General features: G+C 38.9%; 4 protein-coding genes across 5 annotated transcripts in view; 1 reads left to right on the top strand and 3 right to left on the bottom strand.

The window, feature by feature from the left end:
- Positions 1-118: 118 nt before the first annotated feature.
- Positions 119-895, bottom strand: LOC144971658 (uncharacterized). Its single transcript, XM_078912732.1, has one exon. It carries the CDS (start codon positions 893-895, stop codon positions 119-121), a length of 777 nt encoding a protein of 258 aa, XP_078768858.1.
- Positions 896-942: 47 nt separating this feature from the next.
- LOC144971657 (uncharacterized) lies at positions 943-3072 on the bottom strand. The gene has a single exon (XM_078912731.1). The coding sequence runs from the start codon at positions 3070-3072 to the stop codon at positions 943-945; it is 2130 nt and encodes a 709-aa protein (XP_078768857.1).
- Positions 3073-3458: 386 nt separating this feature from the next.
- Positions 3459-4295, bottom strand: LOC144971656 (uncharacterized). The gene has a single exon (XM_078912730.1). The coding sequence runs from the start codon at positions 4293-4295 to the stop codon at positions 3459-3461; it is 837 nt and encodes a 278-aa protein (XP_078768856.1).
- Positions 4296-10788: 6493 nt separating this feature from the next.
- Positions 10789-27500, top strand: part of LOC144971905 (pancreatic lipase-related protein 3-like) — a 59117-nt gene continuing 42405 nt past the window's right edge. The window contains exons 1-5 of one of the 2 annotated variants that reach the window (XM_078912976.1): positions 10789-10852; positions 12449-12509; positions 14019-14071; positions 18361-18398; positions 25058-25231. In XM_078912976.1, the coding sequence (XP_078769102.1) occupies positions 12490-12509; positions 14019-14071; positions 18361-18398; positions 25058-25231 (285 nt within the window). In that variant the 5' untranslated portion in view covers positions 10789-10852; positions 12449-12489. The remainder of the gene's footprint in view (positions 10853-12448; positions 12510-14018; positions 14072-18360; positions 18399-25057; positions 25232-27500) is intronic. The other variant, XM_078912977.1, reaches the window with a different exon arrangement.

The raw sequence follows: 27500 nt of genomic DNA, 5'->3' as shown, positions 1-27500 counted from the left end.
ACCATATTCTTCTGCCAATTTTCTTGACGCTGACTGAAAAGTTTTAGCATTATCACTCATAACAGTCACTGGCATACGTCTTCTTGACACAAATCGTTTGAATGCCATCATGAACTGTTCAACTGTCAAACTGTCCACAAGCTCCAAAATGAATGGCCCTTGTTACACCACATGTAAACAAACAAATGTAGTGCTTTTTCCCAACAAAGTCTGCGGTAAATATAGGCCCGGCAAAGTCTACCCCTGTTACAGAAAAGGGTTCAGATCTGCTAATTCTCTCCTTGGGGAGAGGAGCAATTGGCTGTTGGCATGGTAAAGAGTCATATCTAGAGCACCTGACACACTGCCTTTTTACTTTTCTTGCTAATGTTCTCAACCCGATTATCCAGAACTCGTTCCGGATAGAAGATATCATGTGTGGAACACCTGCGTGCTTCGATTCTAAATGCTCACGACTTGTCAATAACTCTGAAACATGACATTTCGGCAAAATAATTGGGTGTTTGCACTCAAATGACGCTGAAGCAAACTGAAGTCGTCCTTGCAACCTCAAGAGACCATCTTCATCAATGAAAGGATTCAATTTACGCAACGGAGACCCCTTAGCCACCCTGTTCCCCAATTGAACTTGTCTCACTTCTTCAGAAAAATACTGAGCTTGAACTGTTCTCAAAAGCACCCTCTTCCCTTCAACTATCTCTTCAACCTTGAGACACTCTGAGTATTCTCTATCTGCGCGTGCTTTCTGACGGCAATTACTGATAAATCTTAGCACCCACGCCACTACTCTGACAGACTTTGAGAAGCCTCCCCACCGTTCAAACGGTAGCAGAGGCACTGCACTAAGGGTGTTGCTTTGTAGTGTCATCTCTTGGCACTCTGAGGAACATATCATGTTGACTTCCGCTTCATCTTGGATTTTCTCTTCTTGACTTTCCTTCTCTAAAAATCTGTTGGCCCATTTATCCACTCAGACGAATGCATCAAGGTATTTGCTGTCACTCCCCGTGTTCCCAAATCAGCAGGATTTTCCGATCCCTTGCAATGCTGCCAATTTGAGGGGGAAGTAAGTTGTTGGATTTCAGAAACCCTATTTGCAATGAAGGTTTTCCACTTTGAGGAATCACTGCGTATCCAGTGTAGAGCAACCATCGAGTCTGTCCAGCATCTGTAATTTGTTTCCTCTGGCAGTTGTAATGCTTTCATTACAAAACGAAGGAGACGGGCTCCTAACAGACAACCCAACAATTCTAAACGAGGCAAGGTGACCTGTTTTACTGGTGCCACTCGTGACTTGGCCATAACCAATGTCATCCTCTGTCGTCCATCTTCTGCCTTCACACTTGAATACACAGCAGTACAATACCCCTTTTCACTCGCATCACAAAAGCAATGGATTTCTAAACTCTTCTTGTTGATCCAGGTGCACAACACTAAACACCTTGGTACTGCCCATGTCGACAATATGTACAATTCATGCATCCATGCTGAAAACCGTTTTTCTAGGCTGTCTGGGATTTCTTCGTCCCATTCCACTCCCAATTTCCAGAGTTCTTGGAAGACAATCTTTGCTGTTATAGTGAAAGGACTGAGGAAGCCCAGCGGATCAAAAATTCTGGACATCAAACTCAAAACTAACCGTTTGGTTACCACAACATCTGTTGGAAAGGGATAACCCATAAATTCAAAAACATCAGCCGTCGGATTCCACTTCAATCTCAAAATTTTGGTTGTGTCACTCTGTGGCATGACTCCATCTCTGAAATCTTTTTGAACTCTTTCTTTTACTGCCAAACTGTTAGAATTCCATTTGCACAGCTGCATGTTTGCTTCTGACATGATTTTGGATGCTGTCTTCTGCATCTCACATGCCTGGTCAATGTCATCTGCTCCAGTGAGAAGATCATCCATGTAGAAGTTATCTTTCATCTCTTCCAGAATCCTTGACTTCTCATACTTGTTGAGATGGTGTCTGACTGTTGCAATCAACAAAAATGGTGATGAGGTACATCCAAAGATCACTCGTTCACAGCGCATCACTCTCATGTTTTGGCCTTCCTTCAAAAGAAACCTCTGTACGTCTTGGTCTTCCTTTTTCAATCTAATTTGAAGAAATGCCTTCTTGATATCTGCTGTCAGGGCTACCGGCCATATTCGAAATCTAAGGAGGACATCGGCCAAATTGGGTAACAGATTGGGACCGGCATGAACGCAATCATTCAATGATATTCCATTCGATCCACGGCATGAGGCGTCAAACACAGGTCTGACCTTGGTCGTGACGCTCTCTTCTTTGATTACTGGAAAGTGAGGTATGTAATAAACTGGCCTGTTTTCTGGCTGCATTTCGTCCAAGGGAACCTCATGTATCACTCCTTCCTTTTCAAGAGCTTTGAATACATCAGCATATCTGGTGTCATCACCCAGCTTCCTGTCAAGTTTTTCAACTCTACTTTTTGCAGATTGAAAATTGTTCTGTAACTCTGACTTCATGACCCCGTCCTTCCATGGCAATGCAACTTCATACCTCTGATCTACAAACTTAACACTGTTCCTAAATTCTTCCCATACGGGGTTCCCTACTTCTGCATTGACCCCGTGGTTCGAATCATCCAAGATCCCAATTGCCTCAAGCTCCCAGAATTTCTTCACTGTACTATCACTTACACAACCCAGTGTCAAAAATTGTGAATGGGAGTTTTTGCCCTTTACTTCAGGGGAATGCCATAATCCAGAAAGGATCCACTTACCGAAAATGGTCTCTTGAGCCACAAGTCCAATCTCACTGTTTATTACCTTACCTGGTATTATTAACTCCCAATAACTATCAAGTCCAATCAAAACATCCACTCTCATTCTCTGACCCTTGTCATACTCATCTCCCCATTCCAAATCTGAGCCCACCTGAGACTTAAACTGAGCAAGACAATCAAGATTCACCCCTGGCCTGTATAATGTGCCACAAATTTCACCAATTTCTGTCAAACAGACATTCGACTGCTTACCCTTCAGACCCTGAAAGGAAACTTCATAAACATTTCTTTCTCTTTTTTTCTGATGGTCTGCCCCCATCAAAGGTGAAAAATGATGTCTCCTCCTTACCAATAAATTTGGGTTTTAAACTCTTCACACAGGAGGATGAGATGTAACTTTTATCAGCAGCGCTGTCAAACAAAACAAAAACGTCAACATCATTGACTTTCACTTTGCAGCTTTGCATGACAGTCTGTCTTCCTGTAAACTCAGACTTGGCGTAAATCACGCAGTTGCCTGACCCCCCATTTTCATTTGCACTGTCTTCAGCTCTGTTTGTGTTTTGTTTGGCAGCACTCTGATTTTGGTAACAAAACACCTTATGGTGACCTTTATGGCAAATCGAACATTTGAATCTACAATTCTTAGCCAAATGTGAAGGCCGGAAACACTTGAAACAAAGATTACTGTTCTTTGTTTTCTCTCTAATTTTTTTCATCGTCCATTTCCGCCAGCTGTGGACATTTATCACTGTAATGGCTGTCCCTTTTACCACAGAAAACACAAACACAAGCACGATTCTGATTGTCTCTTTTTTCACTTGTCATCAACGCAGACAGAGTGTTTTTCCTTTTCTCGTACGCCACTGCCACCCTTGCTTTTTCGTGTGTTGGTGGCAAATCGAAATGTTGGGAACGTTCCCGTCTTTGAATTTCGCCATGGAGAAAATCCATAAAAAAGAGTAAGTCCGACTCTCGTTTGTCGCTCGTTCGGGCCCATTCCATACGAAAGTCACTTGGCAGTCGACTCAATATCAGGGGTGTCAAAATGACCCCATACTGTTCCCCTGAAATTCCAAAGTTCTCTAAACTCCTAATGTGTGACTGAACTAGGTTGTAAAAAGTCCACATATTTTTCACATTCCTTACGTTGACCTCAGTTGCCAGAAGTTTTTGAATATGGTCGAAAACTATTTTTTCTTTTCTATCGTAACGTTGTCCAAGAATTTCAAGTGCGTGACGATAATTTTCTCCGGTCAAACTTAGTCCTTTGATACACGAAAGGGCTTCTCCCGACAACAGTGATTGCAGATACGAAAACTTGGTGATACCAGGTAGCGTCGCTTCATCAATAAGCGCTCGAAACGAATCAAAGAATGAAGGCCACTCAGTGTAATCCCCCGAAAAACCTGCCAGTTGTATTTTTGGCAAGTTTGATGCACTAGGATTAAAACGCCCTGATCCATTGTCCTGCGTTTCACTATTGTTAGCGTTCACAATGCGCTCCGGTTCCATGGAGGTCTGAATCTCAACTAGTTTCATTTCTGCAGCCGCCTTAGCCGATCTGCACTCAAGTAGGAATAAATGTTTATTTCAATGTCACGCTGCAAGTCCTCTTCAGAAAGGAACAACAGTTCGAGTTCTTCTTGCACTGATGTTAACTTATCTTGTCGCCTTTTAAAATCTGCCAATGCGTCGGCCAATTCAGCTGAAGAAACGTCGAATCTGGCAAAAAGCTGTTTTAGATTCAGAATCTCACGCGAAAGCCATCCTTTCGTCGCAGACCTGCGTTTTTTCGCTTCTTCCATACTAACTAGTGGTATCGAATACACTGGAGGACACTACGTCGCCTCTTCTAACAACAATGGAGGAAAATGAAACCAACGACTGTCAACTGAATATCTACTTGCCTGCTTCTTCTCAAACAAAACACACAGTCCAATTAACGAAAATCTAGAGGATCCCGGTTTTCGGCACCAAAATGTTAGTCAATAAATTGAACTGAGTCTCCAAAGATACTTTTAAACACTTTATTTACAGGCAAGATTGATTACAAATAAAACATGATGCTTCCTCTTTGACAGTCACCAAAGAAAACCCAACCTCTCTCCGTAGTCATCGTTCTCTAGATTACTTCCGTTCAAAATACACAACAAATTGCGGGCTTTTTGGTACCTGTGAAAATTGCCCGATAATTCCTGCTCTTTGTTGCAATAAAGAAAATGGCGTAAGAAAATATACAACACTTCTTCTTCTTCTTCTTCTTCTTCTTCTTCTTCTTCTTCTTCTTCTTCTTCTTCTTCTTCTTCTTCTTCTTCTTCTTCTTCTTCTTCTTCTTCTTCTTCTTCATACTACTACTACTACTACTACTACTACTACTACTACTACTACTACTACTACTACTACTACTACTACTACTACTACTACTACTACTACTACTACTACTACTACTACTACTACTACTACTAATAATAATAAAGATTAACCCCCTATCTGTAAGGTAGTACTTGCTATTGTTCGTCAACCGCTATATAAAGCGGCACCAATCAGCTTGACGTACCTTATGGATCTAAATTCTGAAAAGGCTCTTTACTCACATTCTCTCACCGCACTCAGGTGTAAAATGAGTACCTGGCAGTTAACAGCGTTGTCTTTGTCCGTAAAATTGGAATATCGCCTAACAGGCGTCATGTCCCGTCCTTCATGTTAAATGTTGCTGTTGGCCAGGGACCCCTTGTAAAGCGATTTGAGCACATTTAGTAGATATTCCGCTATATAAAGCTCAATTTTTTAAAATGACCTATACTAAACAGTCACAGAAAAGCAGAAACAAATTAAAAAAAAAAAAGATACAAGTTTCTCTTCGTTTTGGCCGGTCCCGACGTGCACACATTAGCAGGTCTGATAACCGAACGCAATTATGGGCTTGTTTCTACATTGTTGTTATGGACAATATTTTGTGTTGGTTTAACAGTCTTTTCATTACAACATGTGTTATGAATATGTGAGTGAGTGTGTGTGTGTGTTTGTGTGTGTTTGTGTGTGTGTATGTGTGTGTGTGTGTGTGTGTGTGTGTGTGTGTGTGTCGTGAATTCATAAATTTGAACTGAAGTCTGGATCCTCTATTTGACTGTTGTATTCTGGAAAGACAAGTATTTAAAAATTTGGCCAGAAAACTCGTCCTTCAAATATCGATCGATTTATATAACCCTCATCTTAGCAAAAACTTTTAAAGCTGGGAATTCATAAAAGACTTCGCGAAGTCCCAGGTTTGAGAGTTTTTGCAAAGATGAGGGTCTTTTGAATCGACCGATATTTGACAGGGGTGAGAATGACTGGTCACAAAAAAGGAGGAAATTTTTCATCGTGAAGATCATGACCCATCCATGCGACCATAACCTATAGATTTGAATTTCACTAAAATTTACTGAGATGCGACCCAAAATTTGTCTTTCAGCAATTTCTGACACAACTCGGTGGAATTTCAAAAGTTGAAAGTGTAATTACAACATTTGGTGGTTGTAGTAGGGATGATGATGTGGTGGTAGTTGTAGTAGTAGTGGTGGTAGGGATGATGTTGTGGTGGTTGTAGTAGTAGTGGTGGTAGGGATGATGGTTTGGTGGTGGTTGTAGTTGTGGTGGTGGTAGGGATGACGGTTGTAGTTGTAGTAGTGGTAGGGATGATGATGAGGTGGTGGTTGTAGTAGTGGTAGTAGGGTTGATGGTGTGGTGGTGGTTGTAGTAGTAGAGATGGCAGGGATGATGGCGTGGTGGTGGTTGTAGTAGTAGTGGTGGTAGGGATGATGGTGTGGTGGTGGTTGTAGTAGTAGTGGTGGTAGGGATGATGGTGTGATGTTGGTGGTAATAGTAGTGGTGATAGGGATGATGATGTTGTGTGGTTGAAGTAGTGGTAGTAGGGTTGATGATGTGATGGTGGTTGTAGTAGTAGTTGTGGGAGGAATGATGATGTGGTGGTAGTTGTGGTAGTGGTGCTAGTGATGATGGTGTGGTGGTGGTAGGGGTGATGTGGTAGTGGTGGTAGGGATGATGATGTGGTGGTGATTGTAGTAGTAGTGGTGGTGGGGATGATGATATGATGATGGTTGTAGTAGGGTTGATGATGTGGTGGTAGTTGTAGTAGTAGTGGTGGTAGGGATGATGTGGTGCTATTTGTAGTAGTAGTGGTGGTAGGGATAATGATGTGGTGGTGATTGTAATAGTAGCGGTGGTAGAGATGTTGATGTAGTGGCTTTGGTGAGTGTTTTTTTATTCAGTGATGATAATAGCAATTTGTCAAAAAGGAGGAAAATTTCTCGGTCTATCGATCAAAAACAAGCAAAGAAACCTAGTAGTAGTAGTTAGTCAGCTTATAAATACAACCCAAGAATCTCTCAAATTCAAAGCCATAGTCCAAAGGTAAAAAGAAAAAAGATTAAACTAAGCCAATCACCATTGCTTTGTTCTAATATATCATCTCTATATACCAGATGATTTAATGGATAGTTGAGAAAGAAACAGAGAGAGATAAGGGTGTGTGTGTGTGTGTGTGGGGGGGGAGACTTCTTTACCATAATAACTTATGTATTGACATTTTGAATTCTATATCAGAAAAAAAAATAAAGAAGAAAAGAGAAATAGAAAGAAAGGCAAAGGGGAAAAAAAAAAAAAGAGAGAGAGAGAGAGAGAGAGAGAGAGAGAGAGAGAGAGAGAGAGAGAGAGAGAGAGAGAGAGAGAGAGAGAGAGAGAGAGAGAGAGAGAGAGAGAGAGAGAGAGAGAGAGAGAGAGAGAGAGAGATTAAAAAGGCAATAGGTACCTACAACAGGGGAAAAAAATCCAGACCCATTTGTCCATCCCCTTCCACCATCAACTAACTAATCAAAGAACACTACTGGTCTTCTGTGTCAATTGCGACATCTGGTGCCATACTGTCTGGCCCAACGTCATAAAAACGAGACTGTCACCAAATTTCACGAGACTGAGCACAGGTGTCAAAATATGACATAAGACATAATGGTGATTTTGAGGAAAATGGTTGACATGGCAAATTTGAAAAAGGAGGAAATGTGATGGGATGGGCGGAGATAAACTACCATTTAGGCGGAAATCCGCCTTTAGGCGGAAGATTCTCAGCCCTGATTTGAAGAGCGAGTTTTCTGGCCAATTTTTAAAAATACGAGTTTTCTTTTTCTCAAAGGTTTGACAGTGTTACTTGGTTAATAATAACACATATTATAGATAGTATGCAGATGACGTCACTCAGGCCTTTGTTATTGTTTTTGCCATCCGCGTTTGTGAGTTGTTCTCACTAAACTATATTAACCAGACTATAAACGTTCATGGTTACACACAGTTTGTGTGTTGGTCCGTTATACTTCCGGATGGCAATGTTGTGAACTCCTTGGCCAAGCGCATTCTATCTATATTCAAACAGTAACATTGTGAATAGCTAATGATCAATACCACTAATGAGATGGAAACGGGCCCCATTGACTGGCAAAACACACCGACATATCGACTCATTTTGCGTTACTAAATTATAATGATATGATAGTACAATGAAATAAATGACTGATTTATTTTTACGGCCTTTGTCCACTGGAGTCTATTTTGTAATCATGATGATGATAATGATAATAATAATGATAAAGTAATAATAATAATAATAATAATAATAATAATAATAATAATAATAATAATAAAAATAATAATAATAATAATAATAATAATAATAATAATAATAATAATAATAATAATAATAATAATAATAATAACATTAATAATAAAAGCAATAATACAATAGTAATTATGATACTACTACTACTACTACTACCACTACTACTACTACTACTACTACTACTACTACTACTACTACTACTACTACTACTACCACTACAACAACAACTACTACTACTACTACTACTACTACTACTACTACTACTATTATTACTATTACTATTACTACTACTACTACTACTACCTTCACCACCACCACCACTACTACTACCACCAACACCACCACTACTTCTGCTACTACTACTACTACTACTACTACTACTACTACTACTACTACTACTACTACTACTACTACTACTACTACTGCTGCTACTACTACTACTACTACTACTACTACTACTACTACTACTAATAATAATAATAATAATAATACTATTACTATTACTACTACTACTACCTTCACCACCACCACCACCACCACCACCACTACTACTACTACTACTACTACTACTACTACTACTACTACTACTACTACTACTACTACTACTACTACTACTACTACTATTACTACTACTACTACTACTACTACTACTACTACTACTACTACTACTACTACTACTACTACCAACACCACCACCACCACCACCACTACTACTACTACTACTACTACTACTACTACTACTACTACTACTACTACTACTACTACTACTACTACTACCACCACCAACACCACCCCCACTACTACTACTACTACTACTACTACTACTACTACTACTACTACTACTACTACTACTACTACTACTAGTAATTAAACACAAATAATAATCATACAAATCACCTATACTAATGGACCAAGTGGCAATGAAACAAAGAAGTACTGAAGGATTTGTACAGGATAAAAAAGTTCTTTTGTAAGATTGTAAGAATTTTTTTCAGATCCTTTAACATATCGTTTGAACATTTCTTGTTTTCATGGTCACGTGATCTCAGCTCCACAATTTGTATCTAAAATAAAATAAAATAAATCGAGTTTTTCTATAGCGCCATATCCACTCAATGTGCTCAAAGCGCTTTACAAGGGGTCCCTGTTCAACAGCAACATTTAACGTGTAGGACGGGACATGATGCCTGTTAGGCGATATTACAATTTTTAGGACAAAGACAACGCTGTTAACGGCCAGGTATTCATTTTACACCTGAGTACGGTGAGAGAATATGAGTAAAGAGCCTTTTCCAAGGACTCAACTATGCGCCGAGCGAGGCAGGCTCGAACCCAGGACCTTCTGATCCGAAAGCAAGTGTCATACCACTACACCACATAGCCGCACATCTAGAATGATTGGTCCATGGAGTCACTACTTCCTATGCATTGGTCAAACCAATACTTGTGTCAGTGCATGATATAATCAGTCGGAAGGTGAAAATTTTGGATTTGAATTTTTTGCTTTTTCTGAAAAAATATGCTGCCAAGAGCTACAGCACTGAAAGCTTAGTTTGAAGTAAATCGGGTGATTTTTAATGAAGTTATGGTCAGATGTATGGGAAAGGTATCCAGCCACTTTTCTCAAATTTCATACTTTTTCAACTTGACTAGCTGTAAAAAATATTTCCCGAAGATGTACAAAAAGGGTTGATTTAATCATTTATGTCAAGAACTCATTTTGGATAAAAATTGATCCTCTCACTAAACTGGGCAATATCTCAATTCAAACCTTTTCACCATCCGACTGATTGTGTCATTCACTGTAACAACTGTCTGAAATGTCGGTAGTGGTGGACACCTCCCTCAATGGGGGTCAAACTGAATTGGGCTCAATACTGTAACACTTTTAGACATGAACTTATTTGTACTTAAGGATGCGGATGCACAAAGCTGATCACGATCAATTCGCAATTCATAAATATGAGTCAATATCAGTGTTGCCAGATTATTTTCAGGCATTCTGCCAAATGGATTTTAAAAATCTGCCAAATACCACAAAAATATGCCAAACCGTACTATTTATAGTTACTTCTTTGAAAACTCATCAATTTTGTTTAACAAAAAATTCGAAAGGCCGATGTCATAATTTTTTTTTTCATTTCCCAAATTTAAAAATAGCACTAATACATAAAAATTGCCATGGAAAACGTGGAAAATAAAATCTGCCAAATATCTGCCAAACTGCGAAACCGTTTTTTTCTGCAAGATGACTTCAAATTCTGCCAAAAAAAAAAGGACATTTGGCAGAAAATCTGCCAAATTGGCAACCCTGGTCAATATAACTAACCATAAAAGAGCGAGCGTTCGACCGTCGCGTCCATTCATTACCGGTGATAAAAGGTGTTGTGGTTTGACGTGTGTGATACTAGATACGCTGCTAAATGTAAATATTGCTGCTCAAAGCTCGAAGAAATAATATATTATAATGTGATAGTAAATTTAAGCTTCAATTTACTATACGAAAACAGATAACGCGGACGTTTCGGATTTCTCCTTTATTTACAAAAAAACAGGACGAATTAAACATTACAGACGAATGCGAGATAATGTGGTGGCGTTGTTTTGATGAATACACAAAAACGTCCATATAATTACCTGTTTTCGTATATCAAATTGGATCTTACATTCAATTTCACATTGTTATTTATTACTACGCTGCTAGCAGCTGTGGACTGTTAAAAGTAACGAACAGAAATGAAAATAGGTCTAACAGCTTAAAAAAAAAGAACACATTACCAAACATGGAACGTTTCGGATCAAAATCCTTCTTCAGGCAACAACAAAAAAACCCACCAAACAAACAAACCAAAAAAAGAACAAAAACAAACAAACAAAAACAACAGCAAAAACATAAACAAAAAACCCCCCAAAAAAAACAAAAAACAAAACAAAAAACAACAACAACAAAAAAAAAAAAAAAACAAAAAAAAAAAAACAACTCAACGAAAACATAATATCTTCCTCCTTACCAGCCGTTTTCAGAATTTTCCCTGAAACTTCACACCCACACAAGACATAAAAAGATTTGTTTCTACTCAAACAGTAAAGGAACAAGTCCATTCTATACATAAAATTGTCCAGTGTCAAATATTTATCGCTATAACAAAGTATTTTCTTTATAATTTGTGATGTACAAAGGATATTTATCAGAATGAGAAAATTGTTGGTTGCATCGTAACGAATGTGACGATTTTCCTTTGGATGGTAAGCAGAGGGTTAATAAATACCAAAAAAACAAAAAAAAAAAACAAAAAAACAACCAAACAAACAAACAAAAAAACAAACAACCCCAAACAAACAGATCGAAGGCAGGGAAATATTATAGACACGTTCTTCCTGTACAAAAAATCGTGGGGTATCCAAGACTATTTGTACAGGGAGGACGAGATCATAATGGGTGTCATTGAATGACATAACCAGTCGGAAGTTGAAAATTTTGGATTTGCATTTTCTTGCATTTTCTGAAAGAATATACTCTTCAGAGCATTTTAATTTGTATTTGAAATAAATCGGGTGATATTTCATGAAGTTATGGTCAGATGTATGGGAAAGGTATCCAGCAACTTTTCTCAAATTTCATACTTTTTCAATTTGACTAGCTGTAAAAAATATTTAGAAGTGAAATTAAGCTTTGATATTTCCCGAAGATGTACAAAAAGGGTTGATTTAATCATTTATGACAAGAACTCATTTTTCGATCAAAATTGACCTTCTAACTAAACTTGTCAATATCTCAGTTCAAACCTTTTCACCATCCGGCTGATTATGTCATCCACTCTTAACATCTTGTTAGTTCCCTGCCGTCGATCTGTTTATCTTTTTTTTCAGAAATGTATTTATGTTTTTATCGTTTTATTATTTGTTGTTGATGTTGTTATTGTTGGCTGAAGAAGGGTTTTGAGTCCGTGTTTGGTATTTTGTTATTTTTTTTTTTGAGCTGTTATATTCTTTTCTGTTTATTACTTATGGTTTGATGTAGATTTTTTTTCTGGACGTGTGGAGATTCATTTCAATTTCAAGATGATTCTAGTGAACATTTGGTAAGTGTTTGGAATCGGTCAAAGCTGCAAAAATTATAATTGATTTCTTTTTAATATTAATAGTAATAATAATAATGATAATGATGATGATGATGATGATGATGATGATAATAATAATAATAACAATACTACTACTACTACTACTACTTCTACTACTACTACTACTACTACTACTACTACTACTACTACTACTACTACTACTACTACTACTGCTACTGCTACTAATAACATTACTACTACTACTACTACTACTACTACTACTACTACTACTACTACTACTACTACTACTACTACTACTACTACTATTAATGATATATTAATACTACTACTACTACTACTACTACTACTACTACTACTACTACTACTACTACTACTACTACTATTAATAATAATAATAATAATAATCATATAATAATAATAATAATAATAATAATAATAATAATAATAATAATAATAATAATAATAATAATAATAATAATAATATGATGATGATGATGATGATGATGATGATGATGATGATAATAATATAGCGCCCGTTAATCCACTGATAAGTGCTCTTTAGCGATAAACAAGCACACAAACTATCATGGCTACATATCATATTAGTAGCACGCTTACACATAATATACAACTGTACACTCAAACCTACATCTGGAAATTTCTCCATAATATACACGTACGAAAACCCTCTACATACAAACTGTTGAGGTTATGTTATGGCAGCCCAATAATAATCAATGAAAGATGATAACACAGAAGGGACGATTTAATTCGATTTTATTAAATAAAACTCATGATGATTTTCATCTGTCTAACATGGACAGGATAAAGGCAAAGAGGAAGTGAAAGTAGAATCTATTAATAGGTACATAAACAAAATATTCGTATAATGATAAATTCGCTCTATTATTCATGTTAATTAATCAATGATGGGATCAACTCAACAAAACTACTATAGATACAATCAATCCTAATTTATCACGTATAAATCACACGTCAAAACAATGAATAAATTAATTTTCAACCAACGTGTACCTATTTACAGGTCTGATAACCCAAATGGTTATGGGTTCATTGTTGTAATGGGAATGGTCTCAAACCAGCGTATAGTATTGTCCATAACAACAATGTTAAATCTGGCCCATAATTGCGTTCCGTTATCAGACCTGCCAAAAAGTGTACCCTGTTCATAGCCCATAGCCTCAATACGTAAAAGTGGTGAAAAAAAAGGAGAAGGCACTGTTATAAGACAAAGATATGAAAAAGTGTGTATGAAACAGTACCAGAGAAAGCAGAAAGAAAATACAAGAAAAACAAACAAATAAACAGTTCTTTTTCGAAGCTGTTATATTTAGTTTTTTTCATCACGTCTGAAACACGTGCATTTATTTATTTATTTTTCTATTAATTAATTAATTAATGAATAAATGAATGAGTGAATGAATGAATGAATTAATTTATTTATTCATTCATTTATTTATTTATTCTATATCACAATGTCCATTTCAGCTTTGCGTTTTTTTCTTGCCTCACAGTCCTGATGTGTGTCTTGGTTCCAACGGGTAAGTACTCACTCTCAAGCACATGCAACGACAAAACGACAAATGGATGATGTTTTGATATGTCAACAAAGTATCATACTTGTATATGAGGTCACATAGGGGCTAACATTATAGGATTCTTAAACCCCTACGACTGGAATTTAGAACAAGCTCGCACGAAAAACCTTTGAAATTATTTCTATTCAGGCAGACTTTCGAGTTGTAATAGTATTTGTATTGTTTTCTTTCAAAATTCATTATAATAAAGCGAGCATTTTCGGGAGGATGTTAGAGGGGTGGGGTTGTCTGAAGCCTGGGATCGTGAAAATACGAACGAAAGAGTTAAAATGGAAAATAAAAAGTATTTTTTATAGCGGCATTATATCATATTATGGAGGGCGAAGTGGTCGAGTGGTTAAGGCATTGTACTGTGGCCCGGAAGGACCCGGGTTCGAGCCCCGCTTCAGGCACTTTCGTTTTTTTTCCTTGAGCAAAATTATTAACCCTCAGTTTGCTCACTTCGACAACATGGGTGATTCCTGTTGACATCAGACATCTTGTTTGATGAATTATCTATATTCCTTCGTGAAATGTCTAGGCGACGATGTCTTATGATGTCTTGGCGGAAAAGGCATTGAATTGAAATCATAGACTCAAATTTGTAACACGGGGCTTTTTGTTCTATTCGTTTTGGTGAAGAATAAAAATAATATCACTTTGCAAAAAAAACCTCCAAGTTCATGTTTCCTGTATCCTTTTATAATGGGACTAAGCCGCAAACAATGTAGCTCTTAGATTAAAAAACAAGGAAACCAAGAACAGTAAAATTAGGATTGTTAGGAGTAGTAGCGTATGGCTACACCTCCAAATTCATTTCGTCAATTCAGCTTCGAAAGTCTTCCTCCGCCCTAAGAACAGTTTCATAGCCACCTTCAAGTTTAGTTACAGGACAGTGGAGGACGATGTGATCGCTAGTCTCTGGAACTGCCTGACATTTCCGGCAGGCATCACTGTTCCCAAGTTTCAATCTGTACATATTTGATGCAGTTCAGCCATGCCCTTTAAAGAGGCGATTTGAGGAAACCCAGGATTTCCCGGCAATATGGAATGCAGGCATTCTTTTGGTGGGATCTTTTATGACGTTTCCTCCTCTTGGTGTTTCTCTGTTCCACATTTCTCTCCAGTTCTTTTCCACGCTGAAGTCTACCGCTTTTGTTATGTGGAAAGGTCTTCTCGATTTGAGCCTTGTTGTTGATGGTGCTCCATTTATGTTATTTTTATAGGGGTGTTATCTGTGGCTTCATCAATTCTTGCATGCATCCTTTGATTAGCGTCTTGTCATCTAAGACTTGGTGGTGCAATGCCGCTCAATGTTGGGAGCCACTGAGTTTGAGTTGACTTGAGACATCCTGTTATAATTCTCACTGATTCTCTTAATGCGGTTTACATGTGGGCTCCTCATCCAAACAGGGACACAGTATTCTCCCACACTGTAGCATAGTGCCAAAGCAGTACCTGTGGTGAGGCCCCCCAGGTGGTAGTTGCGAGTTTTCTCACCAGGCTGTTTCTTTTTGCGATTATATTTGTTGTTCCTTCAATGTGTTTGCGATAATTTAGCTGTCTATCCAATGTGATTCTTTGATTCTTTGGAAAGAATCAGAAAAGAGAATAACCGCCTTCGAAATGAAATGCTATAGAAAAATCTTACGCATCCCGTGGACAACAAAGAAAGCATGCAACATATGAAAACACTAGGACTATAAAGTCCTGCTAATGAGTAAGATAAAAAAGCTGAATCAATTACTTTGGGCACTGAAAAGACACGACACATAGAGAGAGTATGTACTGGAGGGCATGGCAAGGAAGGGCAAAAGGGCAGAGGAAGACCACAAAGAAGAGGGCAACAGGATAACAGGAATGGTCAACAACGGCGTGACGGAATGTGGCAGATGGGCACAAACAGAGACTTCTTCAAAGGACTGTTGGGAGGCTACGTCGAAGTGATATGCACAAGACAGAGAGAAGGACGTGGGAGGACGAGGATATGAGAGGAGAGAGAGAGAGAGAAGAGGAGAGAGAGAGAGAGAGAGAGAGAGAGAGAGAGAGAGAGAGAGAGAGAGAGAGAGAGAGAGAGAGAGATCCAATGTGATGCCGAGGTATTTAGGATTGGGGTCTGGGGGTGGATTGTTGACTGGGAATGACAAAACGCCGGGAGCGGTAGCTAAATGATTAAAAAATAATGTTCGTTTCTTCACAATTTGAACCCCTCCCCTGGCCTGACCCAACCCCATACTCAAAGACGCTGTACGGCAGTGAGGACGACCTCAGGACCACTGTGGGCTTCATTCACCAGACCGGACTGATCATGTGACGTGACGGAACGGAAGAAAGAAGAAGAAGAAGAAGAAGAAGAAGAAAAGAAGAGAAGGAGAGAAGAAGAAAGAAGAGAACCCCCCCCCCCCCCCCACTAAATTATAAAAGAGACACGACGAATGATTGATAACGCCACAAAAACGACGACTTTTCCCACTTCCGGCCATTTTAAAATCCCTTCAATCGTGTGCACCACAATTGGATTCAATAGTCTGATGTCACGTCGCCCAGCAACGGCGAGCAGCGTGGATCTAAACAAAGATAATTGGTACTTTTTATTCTTCATGCCGGCTAGAATTTTTCAGATGTCATGTGATCAGAATGTATAAAAGTCAAAACATGATCATATTTATAATGTTTTTCTCCTCTGGATACACTTTTATGCTCGTCGGAGAAATATTTCATAAGGGCGTCCGCCATTGTTCCGATAGTTTAGAGCCAGTTACTGAGTTACTATGCGTCATTACGAGGGAAATGACGTCATGACTAGTGAAGCCTATTGAACGTACAGTTAACAAAATAAATCCGAAAGTGTCGAACGCCAAAGCCATTATTAAAAAAAAAAAAGTCCAGATTCCAAACTCATAGATTCCAGGCCACTCTTCTAGATCAAGAGTCAGTCCTAGCATGAATGACTTATTGATTCAGATTGACGTGCACTTATTTGCAGGTCTGATGACACAATTCCTTATGGGCACATTGTTGTAATGGAATCTCAAAAAAATGACGTAAAATATTGTCCATGACACCAATGTTAAACTAGGCCCATAAGCGGGTTCGGATGTCAGACCTGCATATATGTATACGTCGATTCAGATGGAAGCTAGAATTTCTAGATTTTGATGTAGATCTTCATTTTGAAAACGTTTCGTTCTCAGATCCCTTTAAAATAAAATAGTCAATGCGTATTATGTGTTTCGCAAATCAGGGAGTTTAGCCATCCCAGTCTCCGATTAAAGAACTCCATAGAGTGCCTGCTCGTCATTTTAAATCTAAATAGGCCACACTTTTTAAGCAAGGCGAGATTTGCGAGCGAGCGACCGACCTTCCCTCCGCTTGTCGCCCAGGTATTTGGCCATACACACATTGCGATTTTACTAGGATTTGCTTCAGCCGTCCCCAGATCGTCACTGGTAGAAAACACAACGTGTATGGCGCCTTTTAGGAAGTAGGAATACCGTTCTGAGACGGTGGGTCACTCGCTTTCGAATTGGAAGGTCCTGGGTTCGAGCCTCGCTCGGCGCATAGTTGAGTCCTTGAGAAGGCTCTTTACTGACATTCGCTCACCTTACTCAGGTGTAAAATGAGTACCTCGCCGCTAACAGCGGTTTTTGGTAAAATCGCCTAATAAGCGTCATGCCCCGTCCTAAATGTTGAATGTTGCTGTTGGTCAGGAATCCCTTGTAAAGCGCATTGAGCACGTTTAGTGGATATTGCTCAACATAAAAGCTCAATTTTTTAAAGGAACGAAATTGCCATAAGTCAGCTCTTTGTTATTATTTTTAGCCAGCCATTTTAATGATTCGTTCTCAATATAACATTATATCAATCAGACTATAAACCCTCAAGGTCACACATAGTTTTGTGTGTTGGTACGTCATATCCCATTCCCGGATGTTATGAGTATTTTACCTAAACGTATAACATCAACACGAAAGCTTATGTCCATTTTTTATTTTAGGATTTTCATATACATGACCTTTGACATGACCTCTCTCGACTCCCAAGTGAATCGATAGACTACATCCCCTTTAACCTCACGAATCAAGAAACCCCTTGTTTTAAACTTGCTACGAACGACAATGAATCAACAACAATAATTCTGTCCCCCTTCCTGTTATTATGATAAATATTAGCCTCATTATCGGTCATGTTTATTCATGAGGTTTTTAATCAATATTCATGTCGACTCTTTTTTTTGTTCTCACTTCACACAGATACTTTCGACAAATCACCAATACGTAAAGCAACAACAGTGAGTACAATAAATAAATCAGAGCTTTTATATAGCACAATATCCGCTAAATGTGGGACGATTTTCTGACCCAGAGCTGTCTACTTGAAGTTCAAAAATTCGTAGTTTCCAAGGGGGGGGGGGGGGGAAACATAGATAGTTCGAAGATGACGTCACACAGGTCTTTGTTATTGTTTTTTGCCATCCGCGTTTATGAGTAATGCTCACTGAACTGTATTAACCTGACTATAAACGTTCATGGATACAGACAGTTTTGTGTGTTGGTTCGTTATACTTCCGGATGGCAATGTTGTGAGCTTCTTAGCCAAGCGCATACTATCTACAGAGTCACTTTAAATATCATTACAAAATAAATAATTTGCCTTCAGTAAGATCCAAAAATGTTCATAATTCCTAAATATAGTTTCTAAGCATCAAACTTTCTTTTTCAACAAGATTCATTGATTCAAAGAGGCGAATGCAATTCTCTAGTTGGAGCCGAAAATTCGTTCGTATTTCTACGAGCTTTTCGTAGTACTTGGCAGGTTTGCTGACCAATCTACTACTTACTTACTTAGGCCGCCCCTTGGGGCGCCCAACATGAGCCACAAGTCTTCGCATTCTGTCCTGTCCTCCATAAGCGTACGCAGCTCCCAGGTGTTGTCCATTCCTGTGTCATCTAGCAGACAGTCAATGTAGGTTTTATTCTGCCTGCCTCTGCTTCTGGTTCGCTCAGGTGGTTCCCATAGCACAAGACTGCTTGCAATCTCCTCCTTGTGTTTCCAGCAGTGCCCCGCAAGTCTCAGTCTTCTCTTTTGAATCTTCGAGGTCACTGTGGGGAGGTCATTGTAGAGCTCTTCATTTAATATGTGCTCTTTCCAGCTTACATTGAGGGCCATCCGCAGCATACGGGTGTAGCAGCCGTCCAGTTGCTTCTCAAGGGCTTTAGTGAGAGTCCATGTCGCTGCTCCATATAGAAGCACTGACTCTACCGTTGCCAGGAACAGTCTCTTCTTTATTTCCCTCTGTAGGTAGAACTCCAGATTTTCTTGAGTTTGTGACAGGCACTCCAAGCCAATGCTTTTCTTACAGAAATATCAGAGGAACTGCTTTGGGTCCAACCTCCTAGGTACTTGAAGTTGTCAACTTCCTTAAGCCATTGTCCATTCTTTGCCTGTATGCTAATTTGCCTTTCTTGGTTGTAGGTTTGGAAAACTGTCTTCTTAGCATTACAGCACAGTCCTACTTGTTCTATTGAGGACTTCTTGTGCCTGGTCCATCTCCTCGTTCAGTAGAGCCAGATCATCTGCGAAATCTAGATCCGTGACAATCGTAGCTGGATCTACTAAACTCAAAGTAAACAAGAAATCAGATTATTTATGTTATGGTGGGAGATCGTTTTCAACACTTGGTCCTCCAATGTGACCCATCGTCTCAAAACGGTATTATGTCGGAACGAACCAGATGCTTAATGGCCGAATTAAATGTTAATACTGGTCAAAATAAAAATTGTTGGCATTAGCACCCTGAAATATGGTATCCATTCTCCTCAATAAAACATACAAGCTCAACACAATTTTGATATTTCTGGCGATAAAATCAATTTTCAACATCTTAACCAACCCGACTTAATACCGTTTTGAGGCGGAGGGTCACAAATATGGAACGATCTTCCTAGGGGGTAAAGTAAAGTGTAGATGCTTTTAAATCAAAGCTAAAATATAACTTTTTACAAAAAAACCCCAACATATTTCTAAGTGTCTTGTGCGGCTATGTGGTCTTGTGGTATTGCACGCTTCCGAAATGGAAGGTCCTGGGTTCGAGCCTAGCTCAGCGCATAGTTGAGTCCTTGGAAAAGGCCATACTCATATTCTCTCATTGTGCTCAGGTGTAAAATGATTACCTGGCCGTTAACATGCGTTGTCTTTGTCAGAGAAATTTTTTCATATCGCCTAATGGCGTCATGTCCCGTCCTATATGTTAAGTGTTGCTGTTGGCCAGGGACCACTGGCGGATGTTATGAGTATTCTACCTAAACGCATAACATCAATATTGTATTCAAATTGACTTCCCGATGCACAGAGTGGCTCTGGGGATGTCACCTAGCTCTAGATTATTTCTCTGCGGCTCTACACTGCGGCTGAAGCCTGAATTATTCAAGAATTCTTTTAGATAAGACCCGTTAAAAAAATTCTCTTTTGGTATGAATTTAAAAAAAGTAGTCCTGCAGAGTAATTAGGCCCAAGGAGCCAGGATTTATACCTTGCTTGCTACCCTCTGGATAGGACGCTAGTCTATCGAGATAGATTCCAGGTAAAGTCTGGATTTTTTTTTCTTTTGACCCACTATCCACCCAGCAGTGATTGGGTAGCAGAGTTTGTTTAAATCTGGTAGAAAGTACGTTTGGATGTGAATATAGGGGACATTATTTTAATATCTTATTTCATCTAATTTTTTTATTCGTAACCCATCGCGTCAAAGCGGTAATATGTCAGGTTGGACCTGAAGCCAAACAAACAAACAAACAAACAAACAAAGAAATAAACTAGTCCCAGGGCTGCTACTTGAAATTTCTAAATGTCGTAATTTCCAAGGGAAAAATATAAATAAACATTGTGCATGAGCTTTATATAGCGCAATATCCACTAAATGTGCTCAAAGCGCTTTACAAGGGGTCCCTGGTCAACAGCAACGTTTAACATGTAGGACGGGACATGCCGCCTGTTAGGCGATATTACAATTTTTCGGACAAAGACAACGCTACAACGGCCAGGTACTCATTTTACAACTGAGTACGGTGAGAGAAAGTGAGTAAAGAGCCTTTTCCAAGGACTCAACTATGCGCCGAGCGCGAGGCTCGAACCCAGGACCTTCCGATCCGAAAGCGAGTGTCATACCACAAGACCACTTTAAATGGATATAGAAATAAACACTTTGCTCTCAGCAAGGTCCAAAAATGCTCCAAAGTCCTGATTATAGGCAGGGTTGCCAATTTGGCAGATTTTCTGCCAAATGACCTTTTTTTTTTTTTTTTGCAGAATTTGAAGTCGTTTGGCAGAGAAAAATCGGTTTGGCAGTTTGGCAGATATTTGGCAGATTTTATTTTCCGAGGCCTAGGAATGACTGTATAGGTCTACTCCACCTTTTTCATGGCAATTTTTATGTATTAGTGATTTTTTTAAACTTGGGAAATGAAAAAAAAAAATTATGACATCGGCCTTGAGAATTTTTTGTTTAACAAAACTGATGAGTTTTCAAAGGGGGTACTATAGATAGTTCGAAGATGACGTTACTCAAGCCTTTGTTATTGTATTTTGCCATCCGCGTTTGTGAGTTATTCTCACTGAACTGTATTAACCCGACTATAAACGTTCATGGATACACACAGTTTTGTGTGTTGGTCCGTTATACTTCCGGATGGCAATGTTATGAGCTTCTTAGTCTTAGCCAAACGCCTACTATCTATAAATAGTACAGTTTGGCAGATATTTGTGGTATTTGGCAGATTTTTAAAATCCAGTTGGCAGAATGCCCGAAATTAATCTGGCAACCCTGATTATAAGTTCTAAGAAGCTAGACTTTCCTTCTCAACAAGATTTATTGTGTCAAAGAGACCTATGAAGCGACTATGTAGTCTAGTGGTATGCCACTCGTTTAAGGATCGGAAGGCCCTGGGTTCGAGCCGTTGACCAGGGACCCCTTGAAAAGCGCTTTGAGCACATTTAGTAGATATTGCGCTTTATAAAAGCTCAAGCTCATCTCGTTTAAGGATCGGAAGGCCCTGGGTTCGAGCCGTTGACCAGGGACCCTTGGAAAGCGCTTTGAGCACATTTAGTGGATATTGCGCTTTATAAAAGCTGAAGCTCATTTTTAAGAAGCTCTGCAGCTGGAGCCAAAAATTCGTATTTCTATGCATTTTCGTGGTACAAGGCAGGTCTGCAATCCTTTAGAGCAGTTCAGCCAACGAAGTCGGAGTTTATCCGTAGCCATCGTTATGTTATAGCCTGATACTGAAATCCAAAAGGACTGGCATTTTGACGTCATTATTTGGTCTTTGCACCGCCTAGTGAGTTGTCGTTAGTAGAGATCATGGAAAAAAGTCATTTCATTGGTTGAACTATTGAATTCAACTCACGATTTGTTTTCTTTTGAGGCAAAAGGCTGGCATTTTGACATCATTTTTTGGTCAGTATCAGGCCATAACTTTACGAAGGCCACGGTTTATCCCGGTTTCTTTAGCGTAAAACGGACAATAGCGATTGCTTACTATCCTTTTGATAGGACGCTAGTCAATCAACTTTCTGCCTGCTCTAGCAGATCCAGGTACCCAATCACTGCGAGATGGGCAAGGGGAAAAAAAAAAGGGGGGGGGGGGGGGGGGGGTGGCGTTCAGAAAGAAATCTCGTCTTCACCCGGATCGATCTCAGTCTCTTTGGGTGTGAGACGAGTGCTCTACCTACTGAGCTATTGGTACCTAAAGCCAAAAAGTGAATTTTAAATGAACTACAGTAGAGTCTGTTTAAATAAACTCCCTTGAGATCAAGAAAAAAATGTTTATAACATTTTCAAGGGAAGCAACCTTTCAATTAAAAATGAGTCATGGGTAAAAGTTCAGTAGCCTCCCTTGTCCAGAAATTGCACTGTGTGACTTCATCTCTGATGCATTCATAATCTTGTCATCTGGTATCCTACTCATATATATATATATATATATATATATATATATATATATATATATATATATATATATATATATATATATATAATACAAATTGTCACTCACATTTTATGGCCGAGACGTTCGTTATATATAGAAGAAACGAACGTCTCGGCCATATAATGTGAGTGACAATTTGTATTCTATATTAGCTCTAACCATCATTATCGAGCACTTTCGTACCTACGAGTACCCACCAACACTCATATATATATATATATATATATATATATAATATATATATATATATATATATAATACAACTACAAAGAGCTGTATGACGTCAATTTTGTTCCTTCTAGAGGCTATAAAAACTTTCGTTACGGCTAGCTGGTTGATATCGTCTCAAAATGTCAAATTTTTTTTTTGCAGTCAGTGATGTAGTCTGTCAATGTTTTAACTGTTTGTGTTATTGGCTGAGAAAGTGTTTTGAGCCCAAAACGTTGCGTGTCTGGTATTTGTGACCCATCGTCTCAAAACGGTATTATGTCGGAATGAACCATATTCCTAAAAGCCAAATTAAATGTTAAACTTGTAAAAAATATCAATTGTTGGCATTAGCACCCTTCAATATGATGTCCATTTTCCTCAATAAAACATAGAAACTCAACACGTCTGATATTTCTGGCTATGAATTCAATTTTTAACATCTTAACCAACCCGACTTAATACCGTTTTGAGGCAAAGGGTCACATTTTCTTCTATTTCGCAGAGGTTGTATTTATTTTTGTTAATCACTCTTTGCGATTTGACAGTTGCGTCAGAATATTTATTCAATTTTTAAACATTATATTTGTATCGACGTGTACATATATGCAGGTCTGACATACAAACCCACTTAAGGGCCTAGTTTAATATTGTTGTATTAATGGACAATATTTTACGTAATTTCTTATTTTTGGAGATTTCCATTACAACAATGAGCCCGTAAGGAATTGGGTTATCAGACTTGCAAATAGGTGGACTCAATTTGTATTAATAGAGCTTTTAATCAATGAAACCACGGCTATGTGCTCCTGTGGAATGATACTCACCTCCAGATCGGAAGGTCCAGGGTTCGTGCATACTATCTATAGCTGAATCCCTGGAAAAGGCTCTTTACTCACATTCTCTCACCGTACTTAGATGTAAAATGGGTACCTAGCCGTTAACATCGTTGTTTCCGTCCAAAAGAAAAAAAGCAATATCTCCAAAGAGGCATCATGTCTCGTCCTACATGTTAAGTTTTGTTGCTGCTGGCTTGTATAGCTCGTTGAGCACGTTTAGTGGATATTACGCTATATAAAAGCTCAAGCTTTTTAAAATTTCTCGTCATACATGTAAAGTATTGGTATTGGCTTGGGACATCCTGTAAAGTGCTTTGAGCACCTTTAGTGGTTATTGCCCTTTTTTGATGCCCTATTTTTTTTTCTGTGTTTTTAGTTTTTAGTATATTTGCAGGTCTGATATTAATGTGGTCTTGTGGTATGACCCTTACTTTCGGATCGAAAGGTCCCGGGTTCGAGCCTCGCTCGGCCTATAGTTGAGTCCTTGGAAAAGGCTCTTTACTCGCATTCTCTCACCGTACTCAGGTGTAAAATGAGTACCTGGCCGCTAACAGCATTGTTTCGGCGTTGTTAGAAAAAAATTGTAATATCACCTAAGAGGCGTCATGTCTCGTCCTACTTGTAAGTGTTGTTGCTGCTGGCTATGGATCCGTTGTAAAATGCTTTGAGCACAATATTGCCCTTTTTAATACCCTTGTTTTTTCCTGTGTTTTTAGTTTTTAATAAGCTTTTTATCAATTAAAAAAATAACGATAAATTATATGTTGATAAAGGGGAAACCCGAAACGTCCACAGTTTCTGTTTTCGTCTAATAAATTGAAGCTTATACAGTTCAACGCTTATCGTTATTTTTAACCTCCACCCCCCCCCTCTCTCTCTTCCCCCCCCCACACTTTGCATCACTAATTTTCTACTAGTTTGATCTCTACCACGACAAGACATCCCCATACGAGCGTCTGCTTGTCGGGAACGCGTCCAGTTTCGTGGCCAGTCATTTTGACACCTGTAAGAAGACTGCGTTGATCGTTACGGGGTTCAATCAGCCGGACAACCATAATGATATACTGACTGCTGCCAGGGAACTAGCAGTGGTTTGTTGTCATTATCATCATCATCATCATCATCATCATCATCATCATCATCATCATCATCATCATCATCATCATCATCATCATCATCATCATCATCGTCATCATCATCATCATCATCATCATCATCATCATCATCATCATAATCATCATCATCATCATCATCATCGTCGTCGTCGTCATCATCATCATCATCGTCGTCGTCATCATCATCATCATCATCATCATCATCATCATCATCGTCGTCATCATCATCATCATCATCGTCGTCGTCGTCATCATCATCATTATCATCATCATCATCGTCGTCGTTATCATCATCATCATCATCATCATCGTCGTCATCATCATCATCATCGTCGTCGTCGTCATCATCATCATTATCATCATCATCATCGTCGTCGTCGTCATCATCATCATCATCGTCGTCGTCATCATCATCATCATCATCATCATCATCATCATCATCATCGTCGTCGTCGTAGTCGTCATCATCCTGGATGGGAATCCTGACCTCCCATAGTGGGCTGGGAGGTACATACTGTGTCTTCTATCCCCCCATACCCATTTTCCAATTGTTTCCTGGCATTGTCTTGGAATGACATTACTTAGTTTTGTCCTGATCCTTGCCGGAGTTCCTTGGCTGGGAGGGAAACTGTCGAATGTGTCGTTATAGTTTTGGGAGATGATACTATTTTCCTTGTAAATCATCTCTCTGTTATGCACTGTATTATTTTCTGTATATTATATATCATTTGTAAACATTTGAGTGTATTCCTCTTAGTGGGGACCTGTGCTTATGTCTGGATGAGACTTTTAGGTGATCTCAAACGAAGTATTTTGATAGTGTGCTCTTGGAATCTACATCTGTTTCCTATTCGAACCAATTCCCCTTTGTCTTCCTTTTTCTTGGGTGCTTTAATTGTAATTCTAGAACTTTTTACCTTCCCATTTTCTTCCTTTTTACTGGCGCTGATATGATCTTAATGTGTTTCTAGCGCCGTAAAACCCTTAAAAACAAAAAACAAAACATCGTCATCATCATCATCATCATCATCATCATCATCATCATCATCATCATCATCATCATCATCATCATCATCATCATCATCATCATCATCATCGTCGTCGTGGTTATCATCATCATCACCATCATCATCTATCTTATTGAGAAAAAATGAAGAAAAAGAAATGAAGAAAAACTGATTCAAAATAACGATTATATAAATATCAGAGCTTGTTAGCCAATATTTCTGCGGCTATGTGGTCTAGCGGTATGATTCTCAACTTCGGATCGGAAGATCCATGGTTCGAGACCCGATTAGAGTCCTTGGAAAATGCTCTTTACTCAAAGTATCTCACCTTACTCAGGAAAGAAAATGAGTGAGTACCTGACAGTTAACACCGTTGTCTCTGTCTAAAATAAAATGTAACATCGCCTAACAGGCGTTAAGTCTCATCCTACCATAGAATTAAACGAATGAGAATACGTACGAAGCCTAAAAAGTGTCCACCAATGAAAGCATTCAGCGCCATTTTGTTGTTGGCTGAGAATGTAGTAATTACCATTCATTCGGTATATATGTCAACATAACGACACAAGAAAAACAACAAACAATATCAAAATCACAATAAAATGTTTCAGAACTGTTGCGTATATTTATGGCACAACGAAGCTGTCAAAAAATGAAGTGAGAGAATGTGTGTAATCATGTATTATAATAACCTGTAATGTGTTTTCCAACCACCACATCATCTACTACTACAACCACCACCACAATATCATCACTAACACTACTACTACAACCACCAGCCTCACATCATTATCACTACCACTACTACTACACCACCACCAGCACATCATCATCACTACCACTACTACAATCACCACAACCACATCGTCATCACTACCACTACTACTGCAACCACCACCACCATATCATCATCATTACCACTACTACCACAACCACCACCACCACTACTACTACAACCACCACCACATCACTACCTCAACTACTACAACCACCACCACAATAGCATCACTACCACTACTACTACAACCACCACAACCACATCGTCATCACGACCACTACTACTACAACCACCACCATATCATTACCATTACCACTACTACTACAACCACCACTACCACCATATCATTACCATTACCACTACTACTACAACCACCACAACCACATCGTCATCACTACCACTACCACTACTACTGCAACCACCACTACCACCATATCATCACCATTACAACTACTACTAC

Source organism: Berghia stephanieae, chromosome 4 (assembly GCF_034508935.2).
Source record: "Berghia stephanieae isolate SIO BIC M18660-M18661 chromosome 4, UCSD_Bste_1.3, whole genome shotgun sequence".
NCBI lineage: Eukaryota > Metazoa > Mollusca > Gastropoda > Nudibranchia > Aeolidiidae > Berghia > Berghia stephanieae.
Note: the sequence above shows the minus strand (reverse complement) of the source record. Positions and strands in the feature narration are given on the sequence as shown.

Bases quoted from the DNA above. Each gene is read 5' to 3' on its own strand.
- LOC144971658 (XM_078912732.1), bottom strand. From the start codon at position 895: ATGATATGTTCCTCAGAGTGCCAAGAGATGACACTACAAAGCAACACC.
- LOC144971656 (XM_078912730.1), bottom strand. From the start codon at position 4,295: ATGAAACTAGTTGAGATTCAGACCTCCATGGAACCGGAGCGCATTGTG.
- LOC144971657 (XM_078912731.1), bottom strand. From the start codon at position 3,072: ATGGGGGCAGACCATCAGAAAAAAAGAGAAAGAAATGTTTATGAAGTT.